The 26326-nt window shown below is 45.1% G+C and overlaps 2 protein-coding genes across 7 annotated transcripts in view; one reads left to right on the forward strand and one right to left on the reverse strand.

The window, feature by feature from the left end:
* The window catches only part of TFB1M (transcription factor B1, mitochondrial), a 41698-nt gene that overhangs the window by 1420 nt on the left and 13952 nt on the right, over positions 1-26326 (reverse strand). For all 6 annotated transcript variants that reach the window (XM_085858474.1, XM_085858475.1, XM_085858476.1 and 3 more), the window contains 2 exons: positions 370-497; positions 1-153 (listed from right to left, as the gene is read on the reverse strand). The exon at positions 1-153 is cut by the window's left edge and continues 1420 nt beyond it. In XM_085858474.1, the coding sequence (XP_085714600.1) occupies positions 1-153; positions 370-497 (281 nt within the window). The remainder of the gene's footprint in view (positions 154-369; positions 498-26326) is intronic.
* LOC147011624 (claudin-4-like) lies at positions 1964-9130 on the forward strand. Its single transcript, XM_085858478.1, has 3 exons — positions 1964-2801; positions 3087-3444; positions 7554-9130. The coding sequence occupies exons 2-3, from the start codon at positions 3128-3130 to the stop codon at positions 7897-7899; spliced, it is 663 nt and encodes a 220-aa protein (XP_085714604.1). The 5' UTR covers positions 1964-2801; positions 3087-3127; the 3' UTR covers positions 7900-9130.

Below are 26326 nucleotides of genomic sequence, written 5' to 3' on the forward strand. Positions count from 1 at the left end.
ATTGCATTGTCCTGGCAGGCTGCGACGTAGGCATCACACAAAGCAGATATCTGAGGAAGTGTCAGGTGTATGGGCCGCGTGTTAGGAGACACGTCCGCCGAACGCAACAACTGCTCCGTGCGCTCAAGCCGCTCTTCTGTCGGGAAAAGCAACCTGTGTGAGAGGGTAGGCAAACAGAGATCTTTGAATTAATTTTTCTTTTTACAAAATAAGCGAAGATAAATATTCTCATTCTGCACTCGGAAGCATCTGTTGGCTTGCCGTGGAGAAGAGTTTCGAAAGATGAAGGTGAGGTGCAAATGCAGGTTGAAGGGTAAAGGAGGCATGGTGCGTTAATGAAGCTGAGGCAGAATGGGATGTGGGTCTTACTCGAGGCCACGGCGGCAGGTTTTTCGTTTCATGTGGAAGAGGCAGCGGATCAAGGTGTTGAGAACAGGAAACGGTTGCGTTATGTATGGCTTGATCCGTGGAACAAAGGTCACAACCCCCACATCGACCTGGAGGAGGAACGGCAACGGTAGATCAACTGTGCAAAGCTCGATCTGAATCCAATACAAAGGGAACACCGTCAGCAGAAAGGTCGATAGGTGGGGATGAGAAGGAATTCCTACTGATAACTATGTGCAGACCCTCAAAGTAAATGTGCCATTCATGATGAATAAGAGCAATCTACATATTATGTATGCAAACATGGAATGATCTTTAAATTTAACTTTACTCCTTAACTCAGTCACCAATTATTTTTTACTTACAAAAATCACAACAAAAACTGCAAGGGCACTCGGTGGAGCGCAAACCTCGGCCAAGCCAACTAGTTTTAGTTTTGTATCCCACTGATAGGCCGGATCTGCACCCGGACCATAACCAAATCTAATCAGCTAGTTCTTGTCATACAACCAACATGTCCACCAAGTTTCATCCCAATCTGTGAAGAAGGGGGGGTGGGGGGGGGAGGAAATTATTATTATTTTTTTTTAATCAAATCCAGGTCTGGATCTTCACCAAAATCGAATCAATTCGTTTTTGTCACACACCCAACATGTCCAACAGGTTTCGTCTGAATCCGTACACAACTTTTTGAGATATTCTGCTCACAGACGGACAAACAGGGGTGAAAACGTAACCTCGGCCCACCTTTGGTGGCAGAGGTAATGAGCCAAAAATAAATCAATAAACCACAGGTTTTAGCTTCATCGATTGCGAGAGTGGAGAAACCACCAAGGGCTCGAAATCCTGATGTATCAGTGTGAGGCTACTGTGAATATTAAATCTTTGGTGTGAAGTTTCCTGTTTAATCACCCCACCATTGATGACCTTTCAGGCAATACAAGTGCTCATTTTAAAAAGTTTCAAGACAATAAAAGTTTTTTTTTTTTAAATGTACAAAGTTCAGGCTCATGAAAGATGGAATAAAGAACAGAACGAACACAGTGGAGAACAGGTAAACACACCAATAGAAAGATGGAGGGACACAACAGAGCAACACTTGGGGATAAATGGGTGATGGGAAGAATGAGAGTTAGGGCAGGGGGAAGAGGAGGACGACAGGGGATAACCAAGCTGGATGAAACCTCAAACGCAGCAATAAGGGGCTGAAAGAAGAGGAAGGGATAACTGGGGATGGAACAACAAAAAAAAAAATTAGAGGAGGTGGGGTGGGTGGGAGATACATAACCAAGAGAGGTAAGGGCAGGATTCAGGAGGACTAATGAGGGTAGAAAAGATAAGTATGGATGGTGGTTGACCTGAAGAGGTAGTGAACAGCCATCTTGAAGCCCCAGAGGGAAGAATGAGACTGAATACACCAAGAGAAGAAGAATTAATTAATGGAAGTGAAAAGTGAGCCTGGATTTGACAAGTTTCACCAGAAGTGGGTTACTGGTACTGGGGGGGGGGAGGGGGGATCTTCAGAAAGAAAGGATAGAGGGGGCAAGACCAAAAGGGAACCTATCTGCGATACTGAAGTAGCATTGCAGGAGATTGTGAAACTTATATTGATGGTACACCAAATTTAAAAAGAAAGAACACCTCTTTCTAAGAAACATTTAAGGCATGCAACTACAGATCCAAAACCCATGTGGTTATACACCACAACCTACAAAGCCGTTCCAAAGTTACACCTCATAAAGCCATTCAAATAAGGCCTCAAAAGTATTGCAAATAGATCTACGGCGAAGTTACATTTCCTGCAACTACGGTGAATCAACTCCAAAGATGTGGAAGACAGCACATCTCAAATAATTATTTACCACGGATACAACTTGACAACGTGACCTTAAACACGGCATGCATGCATCATCCATGAAAAAAATAAACAATGTCACCAAAACAAATACAAGGACGTCCTTACAAATGTGCCTTATACAGTAAATCACACAATGACAACAAATGGGAAAACAAAAGTAAGAATTAATGCATTTGTTTTCATATTTTCTGCAAACAACATTCGAGTCAACACTTCGTGGGGAAGACGAACCAAAAAGAGGACATGGTTCGAGAGCGTCCTTGACAACACGAGGTCGAACACACACACGGCACCGAACAATGAATATGCAGATCGAGGTAATTTGATGCTCATGCTTCGAGCTTTGATTTGAAATGAGCAGAAGGGGACAATTGTATTTTGAAAGAAATATTATTCATCTGCTTCAGAGACTCGAATCTCCTCCCCATGGGAGTCCTTGAAAAGAGCCAAACACAGAACCTCTCAACTAGACACCTCAAATGCCAAACAAACCATTGTCTCTTGTGTTGAGCACACAGGGGTGAAGACACTGCAGTGCTGCAACCAAATCAAACAGGTAAGCTGGATACCTTCGCTTATCTTTATTTGGGGGGGGGGGGGGTGGGGGATGGGGAATGGGGCCTATCTGCTATGCCCTTTTATAGATGATCTTCAAAACCCAGCCTTTCTGCGTGACCCTCTTCTGGTTTCCTAATCACTATGCACCTGCAGTGGGCTGGAGGTGAAGCTATCATTGTGTAGGCATGGCAGATGGTTCATATTTTAAAAAAAAAAGTGGCAAGCTCGAGACCAAAAGAAGTTTGAACAATTAACAATGATGCGTTTTTTTAAATCTATGCAGGTATTCCTTCCTGAAGATCATTGTCATCCAAGGCCAAAGAGATGGCAAATAGTCCCCAGCAGATGAGCGGCTTCGTGCTCGCCTTGCTGGGATTGGCGTTGGCATTCCTTGCTGCGATGATGCCCCAGTGGCGAGTTTCAGCCCACATTGGCGCCAACCTCGTCCGCTCCGAGTCAGCCTGGGAGGGCCTGTGGGGTGCGTGCGTGGCGCGGACCAGTGGTGAAAGTGAATGCCAAGCGTATGGCTCCATGCTCGGCTTGCCAAGAGAGATGCAGGCGGCACGTGGACTGACAGCACTCGGGCTTGGTCTCGGTCTACTGGCAGTTGCAATTGCACCCATCGGCATGCAGTGTACCCGGTAAAAAGCCGACAACGGACCGGGGAAAGATAGTCGAGTATAAATGTCAGTGCTCCCAGATAGGATGTTATTTGAGCGTGGTTGATACGGCAATGTTGTTGAGGAAACTTAATGAGGAAGCACTTTGGGACAGAGGGTGGCAAGGCAGGAAGGGTGGTAACTTAGCTCACAAAAGGTGAAAACCACTAGCTCATAGTTTAAAAAAAAAATAAAAAAATCAAACTAATATTGCATAACTCATCATTGCAAGTCATCCATCGAAGAGTGTTTGTGCCGCAGGCCACGCAATAACGCCACTTGGCACTGAACACTGAAAATGTGTTATTCTTCAGTGCGTGTTTGAGCAGGGCACAAACCAGTGGATAGAAACGACAAAGCCAAGTGTTAATAGGGTATTTACAGAGCACTATGGTAAAACAGCTTCACTGGAACAATGAAGACGCTTAAATTGCAATACTAGTGCATCTTCTACTTTTGTATACAGCCTATGACTGCAGGTAGCGTAATTTTTCTGAAGACGTGGCTGTGCCGCTGATGCACTCGTGCATACCATAGAGATAGAGACATTCATGGTTATAAAAATGCAGATTAGGTTCCATATTATGTAGATTAAAAACTTGTTACATCCACCACCGAAGGTTATGTTTTCACCCCTGTCTGTCTGCCTATATATCCATCCATCCATTGGGACCATACTCTGTGCAGAGCGCTGGTGCTGCCTAAGCAGTCTCCTTGGCTATTGGACACAATCCTGGATGGGTCGCCATTCCGACACAGGATACCAGCAAGCTGGTACTCATTTTGCCGACCTCGGAAGGATGACAGGCAGAGTCAACCCCACCTGGTGTTAATTCAGCAGCCAACGGGGCTCAAACTGAGAACCCTAGGATCCGAAGCCCACCACCCTAACCATTAAGCCAACACCAGGCATTGTGTATGTATGTTTCTCTGTAAACAGGATATCTTAAAAAGTTGGGGACGGATTGGGCTGAAATTTAGGGGAGAGGTGTGTGTGTGACGAGGACAAAATTATTCGATTTTGGTGAAGATCCAGGTACGGATACCAGAATTTTTTAAGTGACGAGTCACCATTGCCGATCGGGCCAAAGACGATATACTGTATCGCACAATATCTCAAAAAGTTGTGGACTGGTTATGACAAAACTAAGTGGATGAGTTAGGAAGGTGGTAAGAATAAGCCAATTTGATTTTGGATATCCGGATCCAGATCCAGATCCAGATCCGGCCTAACAGTGGGATACGAAACATAAACTGTTCAGCCTGGTGGAGGTATGCACTCTACCGAGTGTCGCTCCAGTTTTATTTATGTAAACCTGTGCCAGGTATCCTAAGGCAAGTATCCTATTATCTATTACTAGTAGCACCAGGGTTTTTTTTGTTATTATCCTTATTCAAACATGTAATTCATGATACCTCACTGCACTGGAAAATGTGGGGACTTGTAATACCCTCTCCCACCTGCAGCGGCGATACACGATACACATTCACATAGAGAATGTGCGTCTCCACTCCTTGCCACCCCCACCCATCCAGAAAATCTAAAAACACCCTTATGTACCAATTGTGGTTATGCTGATCCAATGTAGAAAGTCTGGATGTAATCAGCCCAGAAATGTTGAGAGTAGACAGACACACAGACACACAGACACACAGACACACAGACACACAGACACACAGACACACAGACACACAGACACACAGACACACAGACACACAGACACACACACACACACACACACACACACACACACACACACACACACACACACACACACACACACACACACACACACACACACACACACACACACACACACACACACTCCCCTGTCCCTTTTGTCTTGTTACAGCCTGGTCCAGTGTTCCAGCTCTTCCACAAACATGGCTTGATGGGCCGAATGAGCTCTGTGTTGAAGTTCCTTGATAAGGAAGTCGTCTATTATATACTGTATTTCAAACGGTAGAATTTGTCGGTGCATTCGTCAGTCTCCCATTTCTTGTGCTGCATTCACACAGGAAAAGCTCAACATTCACTTTTGATGTGATGGGAGAACAGGCATGAATAATGCTGAGGCCAAATTTTATTTTGCAAGCAGGATATTTTGCCCTCTTTGAAGACAAATGAAACCTCTGCTGCCTGATGTTTCACGACCATTTCGTGGTGGGTGGTACAAGTATCTCAGAGCTTTGGCTCTGAATGAAACCGGGAGTGCAACATAATTAACCTTTTTCAAGTCCATGAAATAATTAAAATTTAAAGGTTAACTTAAACTTTTTCCATCCTGGGGAATTGGCTCTGTTCTGTTCTTTTGTTGCGTATGGCAGCTGGCCTGCCAGGTAGCTATCGGTCCTTGGAAGCATGACTGTGCCGCTCTACCAGTACACTGGTACTCATTTTGCCAACCTCAGAAGGATGACAGGCTGAGTCAACCCCACCTGGTGTAAATTCAGCAGCCAACAGGGCTCAAACTCAGGACCCTAGGTTCCGAAGCCAGCCGCCGTTGCCGCTAAGGCCTAAGTCACATTTGCTCTACGGCGAGGATACGGCGGCCGTACGCCCTCTGAATTGACAGAAACGTGTGGCGGCCGCAGAGTTTCTGCCGTGGCCTCAGGGTGGCCCTACGCCGTTTGGCTATCTTTTACAGGCCGTAGGGGTCGCCGTGGAATTATAACGCGGAGTTATAACTTTTTTCATTTCTACGTTCGCTGTAGCAATTCGACATATGCCGAAAAAAAAAACTGGTAAAAAAAAAAAAAAACCCACTCGTTACCGTCCGTCTGGCCACACGTTTGTCTTAGGGCCTCCCTGCGGGCACCTTGCGTCTGCCTTGAAAATTCTATAGACGCCGCAGGGACGCCCTAAGGTCACCGTGCGACATCAAATCAAAGACCGTACGGCACCCCCACGTTTTCGGTCTCCACAATTTATAAATACGCCGTGTGGCTCCCCGAAAAATAAAAACATATGTGACTGCTACATTGTGTGACCGTGGAAATACTGCGGCCGCCCTATAATTGCTCGTGGCTGTATATTTTGTAGACCCCACGGCCACCGTGGCAAATGTGACTTCAAACCTAAGCCAACACCAGGCCACGGGGGTATTGGTATTGTAGGTGGGAAACGATTCAAATTCTGAAAACAAATCCTCTCACTCTGCTTACCTGACCGACCCACAGTGGACATATTCCGATGAAATATGTACAACAAATCTAATGGAACACAGTGATCTGAAATAAGCTCAAATGAGCTAAGATCCTCGTCCTCTTCATGATGACGTCATAAAAACGAATATGACGCCATTGTGATGTATCAGGTTTGCGATAAATTATCTGTGCTAATGCCCTGCTTGATTCCCGCAAACAAAATTCAAACAGCTTGCCTAGTTTCGGAGATAATGGTATGGGCGATTTCCATTAGCGGCGATATTATGACATCAACTTTTTTCTAGGAAGAATTTCCAAAATGGGAGATGATTACTGCCTGCGCGTGGGCTTTCTGCATATACATGGCAAGTTTCACGAAGATCCGATGGAAACTCTGGGTAGTGAAACAAAAAATGTCAAAAAATAGGAATGACGTCATAAAATAATTTTTATGACGTCATAGTGATGTATCATATGTGCGATAATTCATCTCTGCTAATACCCTGTTCGATTCCCGCAAACACAATTTAAAAAGCTTGCCGAGTTTCGGAGATAATTTTTTAGGCGATTTCCATTAGCGGAGATATTTTGACGTCATAACTTTTTTTTCTCGGAGGAATTTTCAAAATCAGAAATGGTTACTGTCTGCGCAGGGTATTTGTACATATATACGCCAAGTTTCAGGAAGTTTCGATGAAAACTGTAGGCTGTGAAACAAAAAAGTCCACAAGAAGAAGATGAAGAACAACTACGTGAGTAAGACTTTGAGATCCTCCACGAGGATCTAAAAAAACAAACAATGCTGATCTTTGAGCCGCAAGTTCCTGGAGGATGAAATTTTGTTTTTGGACGAGCAGGAAGTTGATAGCTCCATTAAACCGGCTTGCAGCCCGACTTGTCTGCACACAGTACCTAAAGTGTTGTCATGTTTCTTCTTCCCACAGCTGTGCCGCCAAGCAGCCGCAAGCCAAGGCCACCCTATCTCTGGGAAGCGGTCTGACTCTCGCATTGGCTGGCCTCGCCATAGCTGGGCCTCCGTCCTGGACAGCGACAACAATCATCATGCAGTTCCATGACCCTAATCGACCCGATGAGATGAAACGCGACCTTGGGGATGCCCTTTTTGTGGCCTGGTCTGCAGCAGCTCTCCTGCTCGTGGGTGGGGTCATACTGTCCCTAGCGTCGCGATCGCCGGCTCCGCAAGATCAATGGCCCGGACTGACTGCAGATTCGATCCATTCACCTGACCAACCCACAGTGGACATGTATCCGATGAGGGAGTACGTTTAGGTCTCCAGGAGTAAAAGCATACTTTTCAACTTGGATTTGTCCAGGGAACCTCAAAATCATGCACCAACTTGATTTTGAAAAATATCTGCATCAGAAGCAAATAAATGGAGGAGTAACAATGCTGCAGGTATAAAAAGTCGACTCCTCGTTAATTTATACGTTTGGATTCGATCACAAACTAGTTTCAGTCTCTTGTCATTGCTCATACATAACTATGTCCATACAAAATTTTCCATCACTGTGCTATTTTGAATAATTTCTGCACTTCCAGGATTTCAATTAACATATCAATCTGAAAAAATTAATAAACGAGCGGTGGTTTCAACGGTGGCACTCTGGCCCTCCCGCCCCATCCCGTTAAAAGCAATCCAATCAGTCAGCAGGAGCGGTACACGAGTCACTATGGCGACAGTGGTCGTCATGGCAATGCCACAAGACTTTGCCCTTCGCACGAATGGCAAATCGGATAACGAAAGGCCCCGGAGATTTTGTAAAATGCACTCCTTGCGTCGTCAACCGCAGAAATAACGGAACGCACGACGCTTGTGGGAACACCATTCGGGTCTTTCAATTTTTGCTTCAGAGCAAATGGGCTCCTGGATTTCTATTTGTGTCTCAAAGTATCTGCATGGACACGTCTACTCCCTCTTTTGCTCGTTAACGAAGGGTTAACACAGGCAACAACAGCTTCCCCTTCCTTCCCGTGGAGGTTAGCATATATCTCGATCAACGTTCTGTTGATTCCATCCATCGTTCTACCAGTCCACCAACGCAGACCGACGCTCACCTTCACGAACACTCGTTTTCCATCCTTCCTCACACTACCTTGTCAAGTCAAACTGGTCATGAGACCACCACCACCACCACCACCACCACCATGAAAAGGTCATGCTTCACTGTCTCCAGGATGTATGTAATACCTGAGGATAGCAATGATATCAAGTCATTTACCTCGTAATAAAGGACTGACTACAATCACAACGTACTCGTACACTGGATGTCGTTTTTTTTGGCGAGAAGTCAAAAGGGAGATGTTTTATCCACAAAAAGCACATCGAAACCTTGAAGAAAAGCAAGATTGCAAAGCAAATTAAACCTGTTGGGACAATTTGCATCCAAGCACAACAATGAGCATCAGACGCCGGAGTCTCACCGATGTGACAAGCACAGAAAGGAGAAGGGGGGAGGGAGGGCGTGGGATGGGAATGAGAAGCACAGAGCGAGTCAACGAGACACAGGCCCACGTCACTCCTGACACTGTGGCCCGGAGCCAGCTCAGGAGTTTGAGATGTTCTATCCACTGGTTCCGGCCAAGAGAACCGTAAGGTCTTCAAGTTATTGTTTCAACAAAGCAGGAAGGCTTTCCTATTATCTTTATAATTTCGCGGATTTCAAGGAAAAACATCGAGTATGTGCAACAACAGGTCGCAGGTCGCCCGAACACTCGTTTTAAACAGGCAAGGAAAGAAAATTAAACTTTTCAACTCATTAAAATCTTATGAAAGAAGAAAATATTTTGTTCCAGGTATACCCTATAATTAGCATAGTCCTCTATGCATATCCAAGAGTGAGTCTATAGTATTGCTAAAATACGCTCCAAACATACCCTACAGCGAGCACACTCTCAAGGCACACCATATTGTGAGCATACCCTCCATGCATAGCCTAGACTCTGAGTGAATATACCCCTCCATGCATATCAGAGAGTGGGCATACCCTTTTGTGGGCATAACCTCTATGCATACCCTACAGCAAGCACACTTTCAAGGTATACTCTATAGTGAGCATACCCCTCAAGCACACCATATAGTGAGCATACCCCTCAAGCACACCATAGAGTGAGCATACCCCTCAAGCACACCATAGAGTGAGCATACCCCTCAAGCACACCATATAGTGAGCATACCCTTCAAGCACACCATAGATTGAGCATACCCTTCAAGCACACCATAGAGTGAGCATACCCTTCAAGCACACCATATAGTGAGCATACCCCTCAAGCACACCATAGAGTGAGCATACCCTTCAAGCACACCATAGAGTGAGCATACCCCTCAAGCACACCATATAGTGAGCATACCCCTCAAGCACACCATAGATTGAGCATACCCTTCAAGCACACCATATAGTGAGCATACCCTTCAAGCACACCATAGAGTGAGCATACCCTTCAAGCACACCATATAGTGAGCATACCCTTCAAGCACACCATAGAGTGAGCATACCCTTCAAGCACATCCTATAGCAAGCATCAATGGATAGTTTGAGGACTATGCAAGTACATTGTTAGAGCTTTTCAACCACAAAGTGGTTAATACTTCCTTTTTTTTGTTTTAAATCCTAATTACCGCTGCCAATTACACCTCCAAAAGGGGTTTTCGAACACAATTCGCTCTGTAAGAGTTGCAATCGATTACACGGCACGATAAGTTAGTTACCTCTCACATCGAAGTTACAATGGTCAAAACAAATGGCTCAAAATAGAGGAGGATTGTATTGTTCTTACATCCCTTACCGTGTACGTTTGTTAAGATTTATCCTAATCAGTGTCGGATGTGCCATGTAACTGCATCACTCCGCACGTCATGGCAATTTGGACAACACGTGTCCAAGGCAAAGGCAAACGCTGGTTCGAACAAGCTGAGTGTTACACGAAGTGTTGCAAATCAAAACCTCCACAGTCGAGTCCCCAAGCACGTGTGTTGTGTTTGTGTGTGCTCCGTGTCTCCACTTCGGCGGATGAGTGCCGGTCAGTGATGCAAGGCACGTTCTCCTCGACAATGACTCATGGTCACTGGGAAACCAAAAAAAAGATGTAAAAATAAAATAAAATAAATTGCTTCCACATGCAACTCCGTCCTGCGTGGCCGAGAGGAGCGAAATGATGTCCCTGGGCCTTGAAGGATGTTCCTCGGGACTGTTATAGACTCTTTTTGAGAATAGGTTACGCTTCAATTTATCAATCCTCGTCTGCAAAAAACAAAACCATGCTGTCTGTCCGCGTCACATTCCGTCTCAGATCTCCTCACATGGCTTTGCACATCATCGCCGAGCTTCGTCGGCCATAATTTACAATGTCTTACGTTTCTGATTGCAGCAACTAAGTTAACTTACAACTACCTTGATCTTTTTTTTTGGACTGCGCTGAATGGTATAGACTTGTTCTCAAAGTGCTTGCCATGCTGGATGACGTCACGGAGTGGAGCTTCAAGCCCAAAACCGTCACAGGATCGTTGTCGTCGTCATCATTTCCATTTATTCAGTTTGTCATGGGATTGCTATTATTGCTGACATTGTTTCCATTTATTCCATAAACACGAGCAGAGAACACACCCTACGGGGCGATCTTCTTCCAAGCATGCAACACATTCTTCTGACGCATACCTTTAATTTGGGCGGTGTATAAGCAAAAAAAAAAAAAACCCAACAACATTCATTCATGTGCATGAAGCAAAAACATATTGACTGCTTACAATTCAAAACAGATCACTGCGCTGGAAAACGTGGGGACAGGAGGACTGTACTGTAAAAGGTGAAGACTTGTACTACCCTCCTGGAGGCAGGTTTACATGGAAAATTTGCATCCCCTCCACCCTCCCCCTACCCCCAAGACCACTGACAAAGGTATAAAAAAATTAAAAAAAACACCCCATACACTAATTGGGATCGTGCTGATCCTCTGTAGCAAGTCTGGATGGAATCGGCCCACAACTATGGGAGGGGTAGTGTGACACACACACACACACACACACACACACACACACACACACACACACACACACACACACACACACACACACACACACACACACACACACACACACACACACACACACCTGTCCGTGAATTGTAGTAGGGATGAGGGAAGAAAGGGAGAAGTTATTGTGAATTTAACGTTCCATCATAATTTACTTTTAACATTGTTAAGACCAAACGAGTCAGGAACAACACAGGCATGAGAGGCCGGATGGCCTTCTCATGCGCCAAAGTTCCCTGTGTATCTTTGTGTAATGTTGTTAAAAACAAGAAAAAATTGGGAGGGGAGCAAAGAGTTGGAGGTGAGGGTGCATGCAGTTGGAAGAGAGAGATTAAGACGTTGAGAAGGGGGTGTTGGGGGGGGGGGGAGTTGAGGACTTGGGGTTTGGGGCAATTGATCACTTGAAAAAGAAAGGAGGAGGGGATGACAGAGTTGGCCTTGGGGGGGTGGGGGGAGAGGTGACAGAGTTGGAATTGAGAGGATTGGTACTTGTGGGGGAGAACTGAGGACATTGGGTGGGGAGGGGGTTGAGGACTTGGGGTTTGGGGCAATTGATGACTTGAAGAAGAAAGGAGGCGGGGATGACAGAATTGGCCGGGGGGGGGGAGGACAGAGATGCGACAGAGTATGAATCAAGAGGATTGTTGCTTGGGGGGGAGCGAATAGAGGGCATTGGGTGGGGATGAGGGGTTGAGGATTTGAAGAAAAGGCTGGAGGGGAGCATGGAGTTTGAATGTGGTGGTAGGGGGGAGCATAGAGAAGACAGAGTTGGGAGGGGGGTTGAGGGCTTGCAAGGCGGTTAGGGACCTGAAGTCACATTTTACATTATGCAGAATTTCTATGGGTCCCAGATAGTCCTCTGTTCGGTCTTTTGGGTCTTCTCAGTATTTTGGGTCCTTGTGGTCTTTTAGGTCCTCGGGGTCTTTTTAGTCTTCTGGGTCTTTGAGGGTCTTCAAAGTCTTTTAGTTTCTCAGGGTCGTTTGGGTCCTCGGGGTGCTTTCAGGTTAAGTATTTCAGGTTACAATTGTGGATGACGTCAGGTCAGCTGTCCAACCAACGGTCACATCACACCATTTTAAAGCCTTTTTCCCTGAGGGATGCTCTTCCTGACGCCAATCCTTTAGTTGCCTTCAACATGCAGGGACAATTACCAGTACACTGGTGCTCATTTCGCCGACCTCGGAAGGATGACAGGCTGAGTCAACACCTCTTATGTTAATTCAGTGGCCAGCGGGGCTCTAACTCAGGACCCCAAGGATCCCAAGCCACGACCCTAACCACGAAGGCAATGGTGAAGAGCGGATATACATCCATACGTTCATACATACATACATACATATATATATATATATATAGTTGAAAGTGTGTCTGTGTGTGTTTGTCTGTGACCTATGCACACGAAAAGTACTGGACTGATCCTCACCAAACTTCACATGCTGACAGAACATGTACCCGGGAGTGTCCCGATGTAAAAGAATTGTACTTCCGACTTTCGGTTTCCGAATTATGACGTCATCACCTGATTGCGTAACGTTAATTTTTCAAGTTCAGCCGATTGACATGGGGCCAACGGAATTTGCAATAGGATGAGAATTAATTAAGTCGCAAATGATGACATGAAACCAGCCTCACATTGTTGAGGCGTTATGGTTTTTTTATCTGATGCGGCAATAAATCTTAACATTTTTGAACTCGAGTGTTCTGCATATAAAACATGGCGGGGAAAATATAATATTATAGTGGTGATGAAAAAAAATAAAATAATGGTGGCAGCCTCTACAATTTTACAATTAACTGTGACATATACTCCTTCAGACCCGCTGTCATCCACGGGATTCCTGTGCGGAGCACGGGTATCCCTGCTAGTACATACATAATCACATTCACTAGCTCCATTATATATAGATTACAGAGCTGTTGTTGTTGTTGTTGTTCACATCTTCATCTTCTTCTGTGGTCATCAAGTCTTATCAAATCCATCCCATCCCCTGTCCTTGACAGGCACGTCAGCTAGGTGGACTGTACTTCCAGCACTCTTCCACCACAGTAGAGTTGTTGTTGTAGTTGCTATTCTCTGGCCCTTACAACCGATCTAAATGCCATACCATCAAATCACATCACCAAACAAGAAAAAGAGCAATCAGATATTGCAGACCCTTGCCAGGACTTGTTTTGTATGGTGCTCGTGTAGTATTGCGTCATGTATTTTTTGTTGCATTTGTGTGCTAGTGTTGCATAATAAATAAGAGACATAATAACTTACGTAATCAATAAATTAAATTAAAATCAAATGGAAGACCAAATAGGTACAGACCTGCATTGGCGTCATAATAAGGAACCCAAACAAGCAAAACGCAAAGATGGAGTAATCAGGAGGAACCTGAATAAGACTCAGGTTTCAGATTCTACTCCTCGACTCTCAAACCCACCCAGGCACAGCCAAGTGAGCCTTGGTGAGACACACAGCAAAGTGAGCCTTGGTGAGACACACAGCCAAGTGAGCCTTGGTGAGACACACAGCCAAGTGAGCCTTGGTGAGACACACAGCCAAGTGAGCCTTGGTGAGACACACAGCCAAGTGAGCCTTGGTGAGACACACAGCCAAGTGAGCCTTGGTGAGACACACAGCCAAGTGAGCCTTGGTGAGACACACAGCCAAGTGAGCCTTGGTGAGACACACAGCCAAGTGAGCGTTGGTGAGACACACAGCCAAGTGAGCGTTGGTGAGACACACAGCCAAGTGAGCGTTGGTGAGACACACAGCCAAGTGAGCGTTGGTGAGACACACAGCCAAGTGAGCGTTGGTGAGACACACAGCCAAGTGAGCGTTGGTGAGACACACAGCCAAGTGAGCGTTGGTGAGACACACAGCCAAGTGAGCGTTGGTGAGACACACAGCCAAGTGAGCGTTGGTGAGACACACAGCCAAGTGAGCGTTGGTGAGACACACAGCCAAGTGAGCGTTGGTGAGACACACAGCCAAGTGAGCGTTGGTGAGACACACAGCCAAGTGAGCGTTGGTGAGACACACAGCCAAGTGAGCCTTGGTGAGACACACAGCCAAGTGAGCCTTGGTGAGACACACAGCCAAGTGAGCCTTGGTGAGACACACAGCCAAGTGAGCCTTGGTGAGACACACAGCCGAGTGAGCCTTGGTGAGACACACAGCCGAGTGAGCCTTGGTGAGACACACAGCCGAGTGAGCGTTGGTGAGACACACAGCCGAGTGAGCGTTGGTGAGACACAGCCAAGTGAGCGTTGGTGAGACACACAGCCAAGTGAGCGTTGGTGAGACACACAGCCAAGTGAGCGTTGGTGAGACACACAGCCAAGTGAGCGTTGGTGAGACACACAGCCAAGTGAGCCTTGGTGAGACACACAGCCAAGTGAGCGTTGGTGAGACACACAGCCAAGTGAGCGTTGGTGAGACACACAGCCAAGTGAGCGTTGGTGAGACACACAGCCAAGTGAGCGTTGGTGAGACACACAGCCAAGTGAGCGTTGGTGAGACACACAGCCAAGTGAGCGTTGGTGAGACACACAGCCAAGTGAGCGTTGGTGAGACACACAGCCAAGTGAGCGTTGGTGAGACACACAGCCAAGTGAGCGTTGGTGAGACACACAGCCAAGTGAGCGTTGGTGAGACACACAGCCAAGTGAGCGTTGGTGAGACACACAGCCAAGTGAGCGTTGGTGAGACACACAGCCAAGTGAGCGTTGGTGAGACACACAGCCAAGTGAGCGTTGGTGAGACACACAGCCAAGTGAGCGTTGGTGAGACACACAGCCAAGTGAGCGTTGGTGAGACACACAGCCAAGTGAGCGTTGGTGAGACACACAGCCAAGTGAGCGTTGGTGAGACACACAGCCAAGTGAGCCTTGGTGAGACACACAGCCAAGTGAGCCTTGGTGAGACACACAGCCAAGTGAGCCTTGGTGAGACACACAGCCAAGTGAGCCTTGGTGAGACACACAGCCAAGTGAGCCTTGGTGAGACACACAGCCGAGTGAGCCTTGGTGAGACACACAGCCGAGTGAGCCTTGGTGAGACACACAGCCGAGTGAGCGTTGGTGAGACACACAGCCGAGTGAGCGTTGGTGAGACACACAGCCGAGTGAGCGTTGGTGAGACACACAGCCAAGTGAGCGTTGGTGAGACACACAGCCAAGTGAGCGTTGGTGAGACACACAGCCAAGTGAGCGTTGGTGAGACACACAGCCAAGTGAGCCTTATTAGAAAAAAATTAAAAATCAAAAATAACCCAGATTCCAAAAATTAAATAATTCTGCCTGCCAGACCATGTATCCGATCAAGTTGAAATTTAAAACATGTATTCCCAATCACTACTAGATCACAATTGTGAAGTTTCATGGCAATTGATTAAGCGGTTCAAGAGAAACATTTAAAAAAAAAAGATTTTCGCTCAATTCAATATGGCTGCCAGACCATGTGACCTATGACATCATATGCGTGAACCTTTTGTTCCTCATGGCTAGTTGGTCATACATGTAAAGTTTTGCCTCGATCTGCTCAGCCATTTCAGAGATTTTTGAAGGTTTTTTTTTTAACAATATGGCTGCCAAATCATGTGACCGATGATGTCATAATTACCATTAAAACATTCCACGAGTAGTCGCTCCGATGGTGAAAATTTTGTCTCAATCCGACAAGCGGTTGCGGAGAAAAATTCACTAAAGTTATTTGTGAACAAACAAACGGACCCAAATGCAACACCCTCTCCTCTGACTCAGCCTGTCATCCTTCCGAGGTTGGCAAAATGAGTACCAGTTCCAGTGTGTATACTGGTAGAGGGGCACTGCATCAGCGACACAGTCGTGCTTCAAGAAATGATAGCTACCCCGGCAGCTAAGCTGCCATACGACCACCACCCTCTCCTCTGGTGAGGGTAACTAGAACAGCACTCAGTAGAGCCCGTACCTCCACGAGACTGAACCAAAATCTAATCGGCTTGTTCTCGTCACCGAACCAACTCATCCCACCTCGTTTTGGCACAACTCATCCACAACTTTTTTGAGATATCGTGCTATATATAGTTTTGGCCCTATCTCAAAATATTGAAGAATCACTTTAAATATTCTCGAATCCGGATCCGGATTTGGAATTTCACCAAAATTTAATCATTTTCGTCCGAGTCACACAACCAACCTGTCCACCAAATTTTGTCCGAATCCATCCTCAACTTTTTCGGATATCCTGCTCACAGACAAACAAACAGGGGTAAAAATACAACCTCCATCCACCTGTGGTGGCAGAGGTAATAAAAGAAAGAAAAAAACTGTTCTTCTTCGGTCTCGCATTTCAGATACAAAAGTCCCAAAAATCGTTTTTCATTGCACAATGTCTCGAAAGATTTCAGTACCAGTCGAAGCCTGGTGTTGGCTTTGTGGTTAGGGTGGCTGGCTTGGGATCTTAGGGTCCTGAGTTCGAGCCCCGTTGGCTGCTGAATTACCACCAGGTGGGGTTGACTCAGCCCGTCATCCTTCTGAGGTCGGCGAAACGAGTACCAGTGTACTGGTATAGGGCCACAGCATCAGTGGTATGGTCGCACCCCAACAAAATGATAGCGACCCGGCAGCCAAGCAGCCTTACGCAAGAAGTACCAGTCTAAACCCTTGTAATTGTACAATTCTAACCCTTCACACATTACCTTCAAATAGTTTTCCAGATTTGGATCAGGCACAGAAATTTAACACTCCTTCCAAAAGGCAGGCTGTTGTCGTGAGCATTCAAGAAAACACGCCGCACTTTCCATTTCATCAAAATGCCATTCACATAGACGTATGCAAAAAAGGGGGCAGAATTCCACCCTGGTCCCCTTCCTCAAGCCCCAATCAATTTTTTTCAATATAATTTTTCTTGCCCACCCTCCCATTCACTTTCACTCTCCCCCTTTTCTCCTGCATACTACATATACATGTCGACGGACCTGAGGAGCTACCTGTAAATGTACACGTGTACTCTATGTATGTAACCACCAATGCTGTCCTTGGTTGATAAAAAAATAATAATAATAAAATACTCCATCTTACATATGATACCTGAGATTTGGATTGGCCCGTTCGACATTCCCAACCAACGATGCCAGAATAAATGTTTAAATTCCACAATGTGTTGATGTGTCATTCACATGAACGTACATATTTGATGGATGTCCCAGAATGAGACGTCACGAGGGAAGGCTGACAATTTTCCTTTTCGGGCAAAATAATGTACTCTGCAAGTGGACACACTGAACCAACCCGTGATGGAGACCGTGTATGAACCATATCTATAAACCACATCCTTAAGGATCCCAGTTCATCACCAAGTCCAACAGAATCACAATACCTGATACCCAGAGTTTTTACTACCTCGTGGAATGCTTCAGCGGCCATGCTTTATAGGATTCCAACTGAGCTGGGATTGAAAGCAATGATACTGGAGAATTGTAACAGCAACCACGATGAAACGTCTCATTTTAAAGGACGGCAGCTCTGGGACCTGTACTTCACTTGATAGGGGATAAAATCCATGAATGATAGGGGACACTTAGAGCAGGATCAGAAGGGGCTCTTATGAGGTGGGTCGAAGATTAAAAAAAAAACAATAGAACACAAGGCACACCAACCGAAACAGCCTCTCTCAATCCGATGCTTAATCTTATAGTAATTGCCGATTGCTTTGCTGTGCAATTTACAAAACAGTAAACTGCAATGGATGCCGCAGCTTATCAACTCAAAATTCTAAAAATTGCACGAAAAAACAAAAACAAAATAACAAATCACTGCAGCTGTCATTTAATATGAAAGTTCCACATGGTAACAAATCCATTGAGGTGTTAATTAGGGTGTATACACCTGCAATCTCCCGGATACGAATGTCAACATCTGAAGTGATTGCGGCGATTCAAAAGAGGGCATTATATCCTATACAGGTCTCTATCTCGAGTACTGTATGTTTTTTTTTTTTTATCTCGTCCATTCTACTGCCCATGCCTGATGCAAATATGGAGTTGGTGAACAGAGGCCACCCGTCATTGTCGCTACAAAATTATTGCGAAAAAATAAATAATAATAATATCTTAACAAGAGTGCAAGTGAGCACAATATACGCCCGAACAAGAAGGTATATACAGAATTGTGCTAGTACATGGAAAACAGCATCCTGGTTGCCATGGCAACCACTTTAGATGACGAACGTATGTCGCAACAGTCTGTACCTATGTACCAAATATGAAACGTGAAAGTTGAAAACTTTGGGAGTTAGCGTGCGGACAGGACAGATGGAAAACAGCATCCTGGTTGCCATGGCAACCACTTTAGATGTCGAACGTATGTCACGACACACCGTCTCCACAGTCTGTACCTATGTACCAAATATGAAACGTGAAAGTTGAAAACTTTGGGAGTTAGCGTGCGGACAGGACAGATGGAAAACAGCATCCTGGTTGCCATGGCAACCACTTTAGATGTCGAACGTATGTCACGACACACCGTCTCCACAGTCTGTACCTATGTACCAAATATGAAACGTGAAAGTTGAAAACTTTGGGAGTTAGAGTGCGGACAGGGACGGACGGACAGTATCACATAATACGCCCTGATATATATATATATATATATATATATATATATATATATATATATATATATATATATATATATATATATATATATATATATCAGGCGTATAAAAAATCAACAAAACACTGAAAGCTCATGAAGATCGATCTTCCACCATCCAAAACCATGATCTTTTCTAACCCGATTAATCCACCCCAAACCCGCCTCCTTCATATTTCCTGCTTTCCTTCCTGAAAGTCCCTGTAGTGTACATATTGTTTACCTACCCCGTGTACCCCGCCCCATCCCTCTCCCTTCCAGATCTCCTCTCCAGCAAGTTGACGTCAAGAGGTGACGTGGGCATCTGCACTCTCCCACCAGACAAACCCCACCACTGGCCTAAGGGCAGCCACACTTCCCACTGGCTGACTTGCCCCCCGACAGCTGTTTTGTCGAGTAAGTAGCTGATAAATTCGGAGAACAAGTACATAATAACACATTCTTTACCAAGGAGTTTTCACACAGAGACGAAGCAATCATTCCATGAACATCTTCACTGTTGAAACGATCCTAAAGTTGTAATTTATACACATGGTAGATCTTCAGCATCTGAGAAAATGGTACTGAATTCAACAAATGCTCGTCACCTCATCTTATACACAAGGAAATCTAACACAGGTGGAGGCCCTTTCGCCCATCAGGCCTGCGTGAACACCGTACTAATTTATTTCCACGAGATACAAAGAAGAAAATGCGAAAATAATTAATGAATTAATTTAAAAAATATTTTATTTTAAAAAGTTTTTGTATTTATTTTTTCTTTTTCTTCTTTCCCTCAAGGAAAGGGGCAGGGGCTTGGTTAAAAACACACATCATCCACACAACACCCCTTGACAAGACCCCCACCAACAGCACTCCGTACACATGTACACAATCACTCATCAATGCTCAAACTACCGAAAAGTCCAACCAACATCCCTATACTCCTCTCCCTCCATCACTTCCAGGTACCTATATAATTCCAATTTAAACTCATCTACTGTTTCTGCTGCCACTACCTTTCCGGGGAGAACATTCCATGCATTAACTACTCTCTGAGTGAAAGTCACCTGCCTTAGGGCCCTGTCACATCTTGACGTTTTAGCCAGCGTATGGCAACATATCAAAATGTATGGTAAAACGCTGGCGCACGCTGAACTATTGATGTTTTTTTTTTCAGTTTTGGGCGTATTCATAACGAGTTGGACGTATGCATAAGGTATTAGTAACGTACACAGAACGTTTCGATAACTTATACCAACGAATGCTTAGCGTGTTGTCGGCGTTCACAACCTATGCCCAACGATAGTCTAACGTATGCATAGCGCGGCAGCGTATCGCCGACGATCACGTGGCGTAGCCTATTAATAGGCTGCCGCTCAACAATTTAAATCATAACCGCACCAGACATCAAAGTGCAACATCACCGTAATGCCGAAGAAAAAAAAACAAAAACCATGGAGTCTGGAACACTGACGGGTTCCTCCTGTGAAGCCCATTTTTATATACCAATACGCCATTATACGGTAGCTGTAAGTTAGAAACATGTTCAGTAAGTTCTGTGGTCATCCGGAAGACGTCAATCAAATACGTCAATATGCATTGGAGATACGTTACACATAGGTTCAAAGCTCGTTACTCATAGGTTATAAATAAGTTTCGGGTACGCTAAACATTACCTCGACGTGTTTCGACTTATGAGTAACTTACAAGTAACGTGTGTCGAGGTGTGTCAACGATCGCATAACGTGCCTACAACTTATGGCCAGCGTATGTGGAACGTGTGAGTCATACGCTGGCATACGTCGAAAAAATTTGAGCATGCTTAAAATTTGTCGACGAGCTCGCCGTACTACGACGTATGCCAGCATGCTTCAGCGTGCTCTTAACGTATACAAAACTTACCCATAACGTATTCAACGTGTGCCAGCATATTCGGAAAATTTTTCATACGTCGGCACACGCTAGCTAAAACGTCAAGGTGTGACAGGGCCTTTACTACCGTCTTAACTCTCTTCTTCGTAAAGAAGTCATGGCAACCATGATGCCATGACACCTTTCAATGGCACCTCACCTTTCAATTGCCATGGCAACCAGGATGCTGTTTTCCATCTGTCCTGTCCGCACTCTAACTCCCAAAGTTTTCAACTTTCACGTTTCATATTTGGTACATAGGCTATGGCCCCTGGTCTTATCACTGTCTACTCTGTTGAATAATTCATCTGCACAGTCTTATTTTATAGATACCTTTCATTATCTTAAACATCTCCATCATATCTCCTCTCTTCTAGTGTGTCATATATTCTCATGTGTAAAGCCCTGTCTCATTCAGCCGCTCCTCATAGCTGAGTCTATCTAGGCCCGGAATCAATCTAGTAGCCCGACGCTGAACTCTCTCTATAGTATCTATGTTCTTCCAGAACTGTGGTGACCAAAACGGCACACAATATTCTGGATGTGGCCCTCACTAAATTCCTGTACAATGTGAACACCACCTCCTTTGATTTATAAATGATCCCCCCCCCCCTCATACAACCTAAAACCCTATTTGCTCTACCCATAGCTGCCTGACATTGTGCTGCCTGCTTACCTCCCATATCTATTACCACCCCCAGATCCTTCTCCTGTGTGACACGCTGCAAAATTACCCCTTGTATCCTGTAATCTCTATTTTCATTGTTCTTCCCCATCCCCAACACCTTACACTTTCTCAGGTTAAATTCCATCTGCCAATCTTTTGCTCAATCTATACAAGTATCAATACTTTCCTGAATCCGATCACCACCCCCTCTCCGATCCACCTTACCTCGAAGCTTTGTATCATCTTCAAATTTGGAAAGCTTACTCTTTACCCCATTATCCAAATCGTTGATGTAATATTGAATAAAAATGGTCCGAGTACTGATCCCTGAGGTACCCCGCGACTTACATCCTCCCAGAAAGACATCCTCCCTCTCACAGCCACTCTTTGCTTTCTATCACTAAGCCAGTTTACAATCCAATCAGATACCTGACCAGCCACTCCACAAGACCTCACTTTGCCTAACAACCTCCGATGTGGTACCTTATCAAATGTCTTCTTAAAGTCTAGATATACTATGTCCACTGCCTTTCCCTCGTCCACCCAATCAGACACTGCTTCATCAAACTCGAAAAGATTTGTGAGACAGGAACTTCCTTTGGTAAACCCATGCTGACTACCTTTAATTAGTTTGTATTTATTTAAATGGTTCCTCATCTGGTCCTTAAATAATGCCTCCAACACCTTCCCCACAACTGAAATCAAACTAACAGGTCTATAGTTTCCCAATTCTTCTCTGGATCCTTTATTAAATAATGGTGTTACATTTGCTACTCTCCAATCCTCCGGTTCCTGTCCTGACTCCAGTGAGCTTTTGAAAATATCCGTTAACATCTCACTTACCTGCTCCGCCACCTTCATCAATAGTCTCGGGTGCATATTATTTGGACCTTATCTACTCTTATATTACCTTGCTGTTCCTTTACCTCCTCTACTCCAACCTGGATCTTCTGTAAAAGCCCTTCCTCACCTCCTCGATAGATACTCTCAGCTATTGGCAATTCTCCTGACAGTTCTTGTGTAAAAGTTGAAGAAAAATACCTGTTTAATAAGCCTGCCATCTCATTTTCATCACTAACCACTCTCCCGGTGCTATTCCTCAATGGGTCCACATTGGTCCTAACATTTTATTTTCCCCTGATATACTAAAACAAAGTCTTGCTATTATGTTTGATATTCTTAGCCACGTCCTTGTCATACTCTCTTTTGGCTCGCCGAGTTATTTTCTTCACTAGCCTCTGTTTACTCCGATAGTGATATCAATCTAACTCCAGTCCTGTTATTTTAAATCTAATAAATGCCTTTTGCTTCTCCTTAATAGCATTCCTTATCGCACTGCTGAACCACCCTGGTCTCTTTCTGTTTCTAGTTTTACACCTCATTGGAATGGACTTACTCTGCACTCGACACATTTGGTCCTTGAAGGTTTCCCATTTTTCTGATGCCGATTGTCCTGTTGTTAGAGTCTCCCAATCTACATCACCCAATTCTCTCCTCATACCCTCAAAGTTTGCCTTCCTGAAATCTAATAGCATTGCACTACTATCCTGAACTTCACTTAACATTTCTTACCATTCTTCCATTGGTATTCACTCAAAACTGCCCTTATAGGACCAAAATGCAAAAACAATTGGGAAAATAAATAAAACAGGCGTTGAGGCTATTTATTTTAACAGCAAATTAACATATAATTTGAATAAATTAACAAAATGACAGGAGCTTGGAGATATGGCTTCCTCAAGTTTGAAATTGCTTGAATACTCACGAGGCCTCATGGGATTTATATCTGCTGCCGGTGCAGTGGTTTCTCCAGCATGTCTCACCTCCGGCCCACCGCGTCCATCACACACATAGGGGACTTTTTGCAGGATGAAAGTGGCTCAGCAGTGTGAAATGCACCCTTCTGATTTAATGCCGCTTATATGGCTGCCATCACCCCATGCCTGCTGTCTGTAGTCACCCTTAACCTAGCTGTGCAAAGCTTACAATGCGCAGTGGGCTGTGGAGCATGGTCCTTTGCCAAGGCAAATCTACAGCTGATTGCAGCAATGCCCTTTCTCCTCATAGTTGTTGTTCAGAGTACAGCCGTGGCATCCATTGTTAGCGAGCCAGCAGGCCACGAGGTTAGCTATTACTTTGGGCCTTTGGGCCTATGACTTGGTATGCCGCCGTTGTTTCGGCTTATCTGTTTGTTTGCTACCCCTGTGCAATTCAGCACTCTGGCTCATTGCACGCCCAGCTGCTGGGCAGAGCAGAAGAGCCAAGAACCAGCAGCCCATGTTGTAAAAGACTACATGTGATGGAGAATTTGAAACCTTTCTAACCATGTTTTACCTTCCCTCTTCTCATTTTAGATATCTCAATAGATCAATTCGAGGAAGGATTAAAAAAACAACAACCACCTCAGAGTGCTCTCGAAAACATATCATGAAGTTGGTTTCAGAAATGTGTTTCATCCTTAATGATCCAAGCTACCATCATAAGAAATAGAAAACGATGGGGTTTCAAACAAGACAGAGAATTTATCAATGAAGAGCCTCACTTATATAATATAGATAACAGGAGATCTGACAACAAGTGTGGACTCGCTCACTCACCAACACATATCACTGTCACAATCACTTTCAATGTTCGTTTAGGCCTAAGTCACATTTGTTCTACGGCTAGGATACGGCGGCCGTACCCCCCCCCCCCCGAATTGAGAGAAACGTGCGGTGGCCGCAGAGTTTCTGAGTTGGCTTCAGGGTGGCCCTACGCCATATGGCTATCTTTTACAGCCTGTAGGGGTCGCCGTGGAATTATAGCACGGAGTTATAACTTTGTTCATTTCTACATTGGCCGTAGCAATTCGACAAGCCAAGCTGTGACGTAGATGTGTTCCACGTCGACCGTACGTAGGGTGTACGGTGGGCTTGCGTTATTCGTGCGGCTGCCGTAGGCTCTTATCAATGAAAAATGAATTTTGCCAACACCCAAAAAATTACGGCGGCCACACTATTTCCACGGTCGCCGTAGGGTAGTCCCAAGGCGTCCCTGTGTTCAACGTACGGTGGCCTTGCAGTCTGTGTGACTACCTGTGGGCAACGCAGGGTCGACGCACGGTTCCCCTACGCCCGCCGTGCGTTCTATGTACAGCCTCTGTGGCAGTCTGCGTCGACCGTGCGTCTACCGTACGCTACCGCTAGAGATCGGAGTATAGGTGTTTGCCTATACAGTGGTGCCCCCCAGAATCCAAATTTAATTCGTTCCAGGAGGCTGTTCAGATTTCAAAAAGTTCGGATTCCAAAACTATTTTCTCAATAAGAAATAATGGAAAGTGAATTAATCCGTTCCTGGACCCCAAGAAAACCCACTTTCAAGACACTTTCAACTGAAATTCCCCATGTTTAAGGTAAAATAAGATGAGTAAATGACCTTCGGTGGTGGTGTATTGTATGTAAACTGGTACAATCACCACATCCAAATGTCCACACAGGCTCGAGCTCTGGCCTGGGTTCCAATCGCTCGCGCACTCTGTGAGAGCGCTGTCCCCAGGGCAGCTCATCAAACATGATGCCCCCAGAACCAGAATCATTTTCATCAAACGCATCGAGCTGAGGTAATCATGGATATTCCAAATTACAACCGGTTTTTCTGTGAAATTCAATCCTTGCCCAACAGTCCGTCACACCACGTGATCGGATTGCTTTTTTGTTATTAATTAAAACACAAGATGAGTGAAAAAAAAAAACAGCACAAATCAAGGTGAAAACACAAGGTAAAGTAGTGATCGACACACAAGAGATGCTTTCACGAGGACTTCCACCGACGAACTGAATGAACAAAGCGCGAAGATCCAGGTCGAACAGGCGGGGGAGACGCACGTGAACAAACATGAATGCCACGTTGTGTTCGGTTTTTGAAAATGTGTTCGGTTTTTAGGGCAAAATTTTCTCAAAAAAAATTGTTCGGATTCCAATTTGTTCAAACAATGGGGCATTCGGATTCTGGGGGCACCATGGTACTCCGAACTGGTATATTCAGTTATATATATATTATAGTTATAGTATATTCAGTTATATATTGTTACGGCTGTGGAAATTTGCAGAGCACCATATAGGTCCTTAGATCAGTTCTGCCGATAAGTCTGTGTTCAGATAGATTTCCCTACCGTTGTCTAAAGGGGCTAATTCGTGTCACCTGGGCTGTGATCTTTGAGGTAGACGTTTTTCTTTTACTATTGTTATTTTGGACCAACCACAATGCCAACCACCATCCACCTTCTCCGCAACGCAAACCACCAACCACCTTCTCCACCACGCCAGCCAACAACCACCTTCTCCACCATGCCAACCACCAACCACCTTCTCTACCACGCCAACCACCAACCACCCTCTCCACAACCACCTCCACAACAACGACATCTCCTCACCATCCCCTAATAGCTCAACACGAACAACATCGCCTCACCTTCATCTCCGGAACAACACCATCTTTGCGCCAGCCAC

Source organism: Eptatretus burgeri, chromosome 15 (genome assembly GCF_056783735.1).
Source record: "Eptatretus burgeri isolate ZD-2024b chromosome 15, Ebu_testis_v1, whole genome shotgun sequence".
Classification (NCBI taxonomy): domain Eukaryota; kingdom Metazoa; phylum Chordata; class Myxini; order Myxiniformes; family Myxinidae; genus Eptatretus; species Eptatretus burgeri.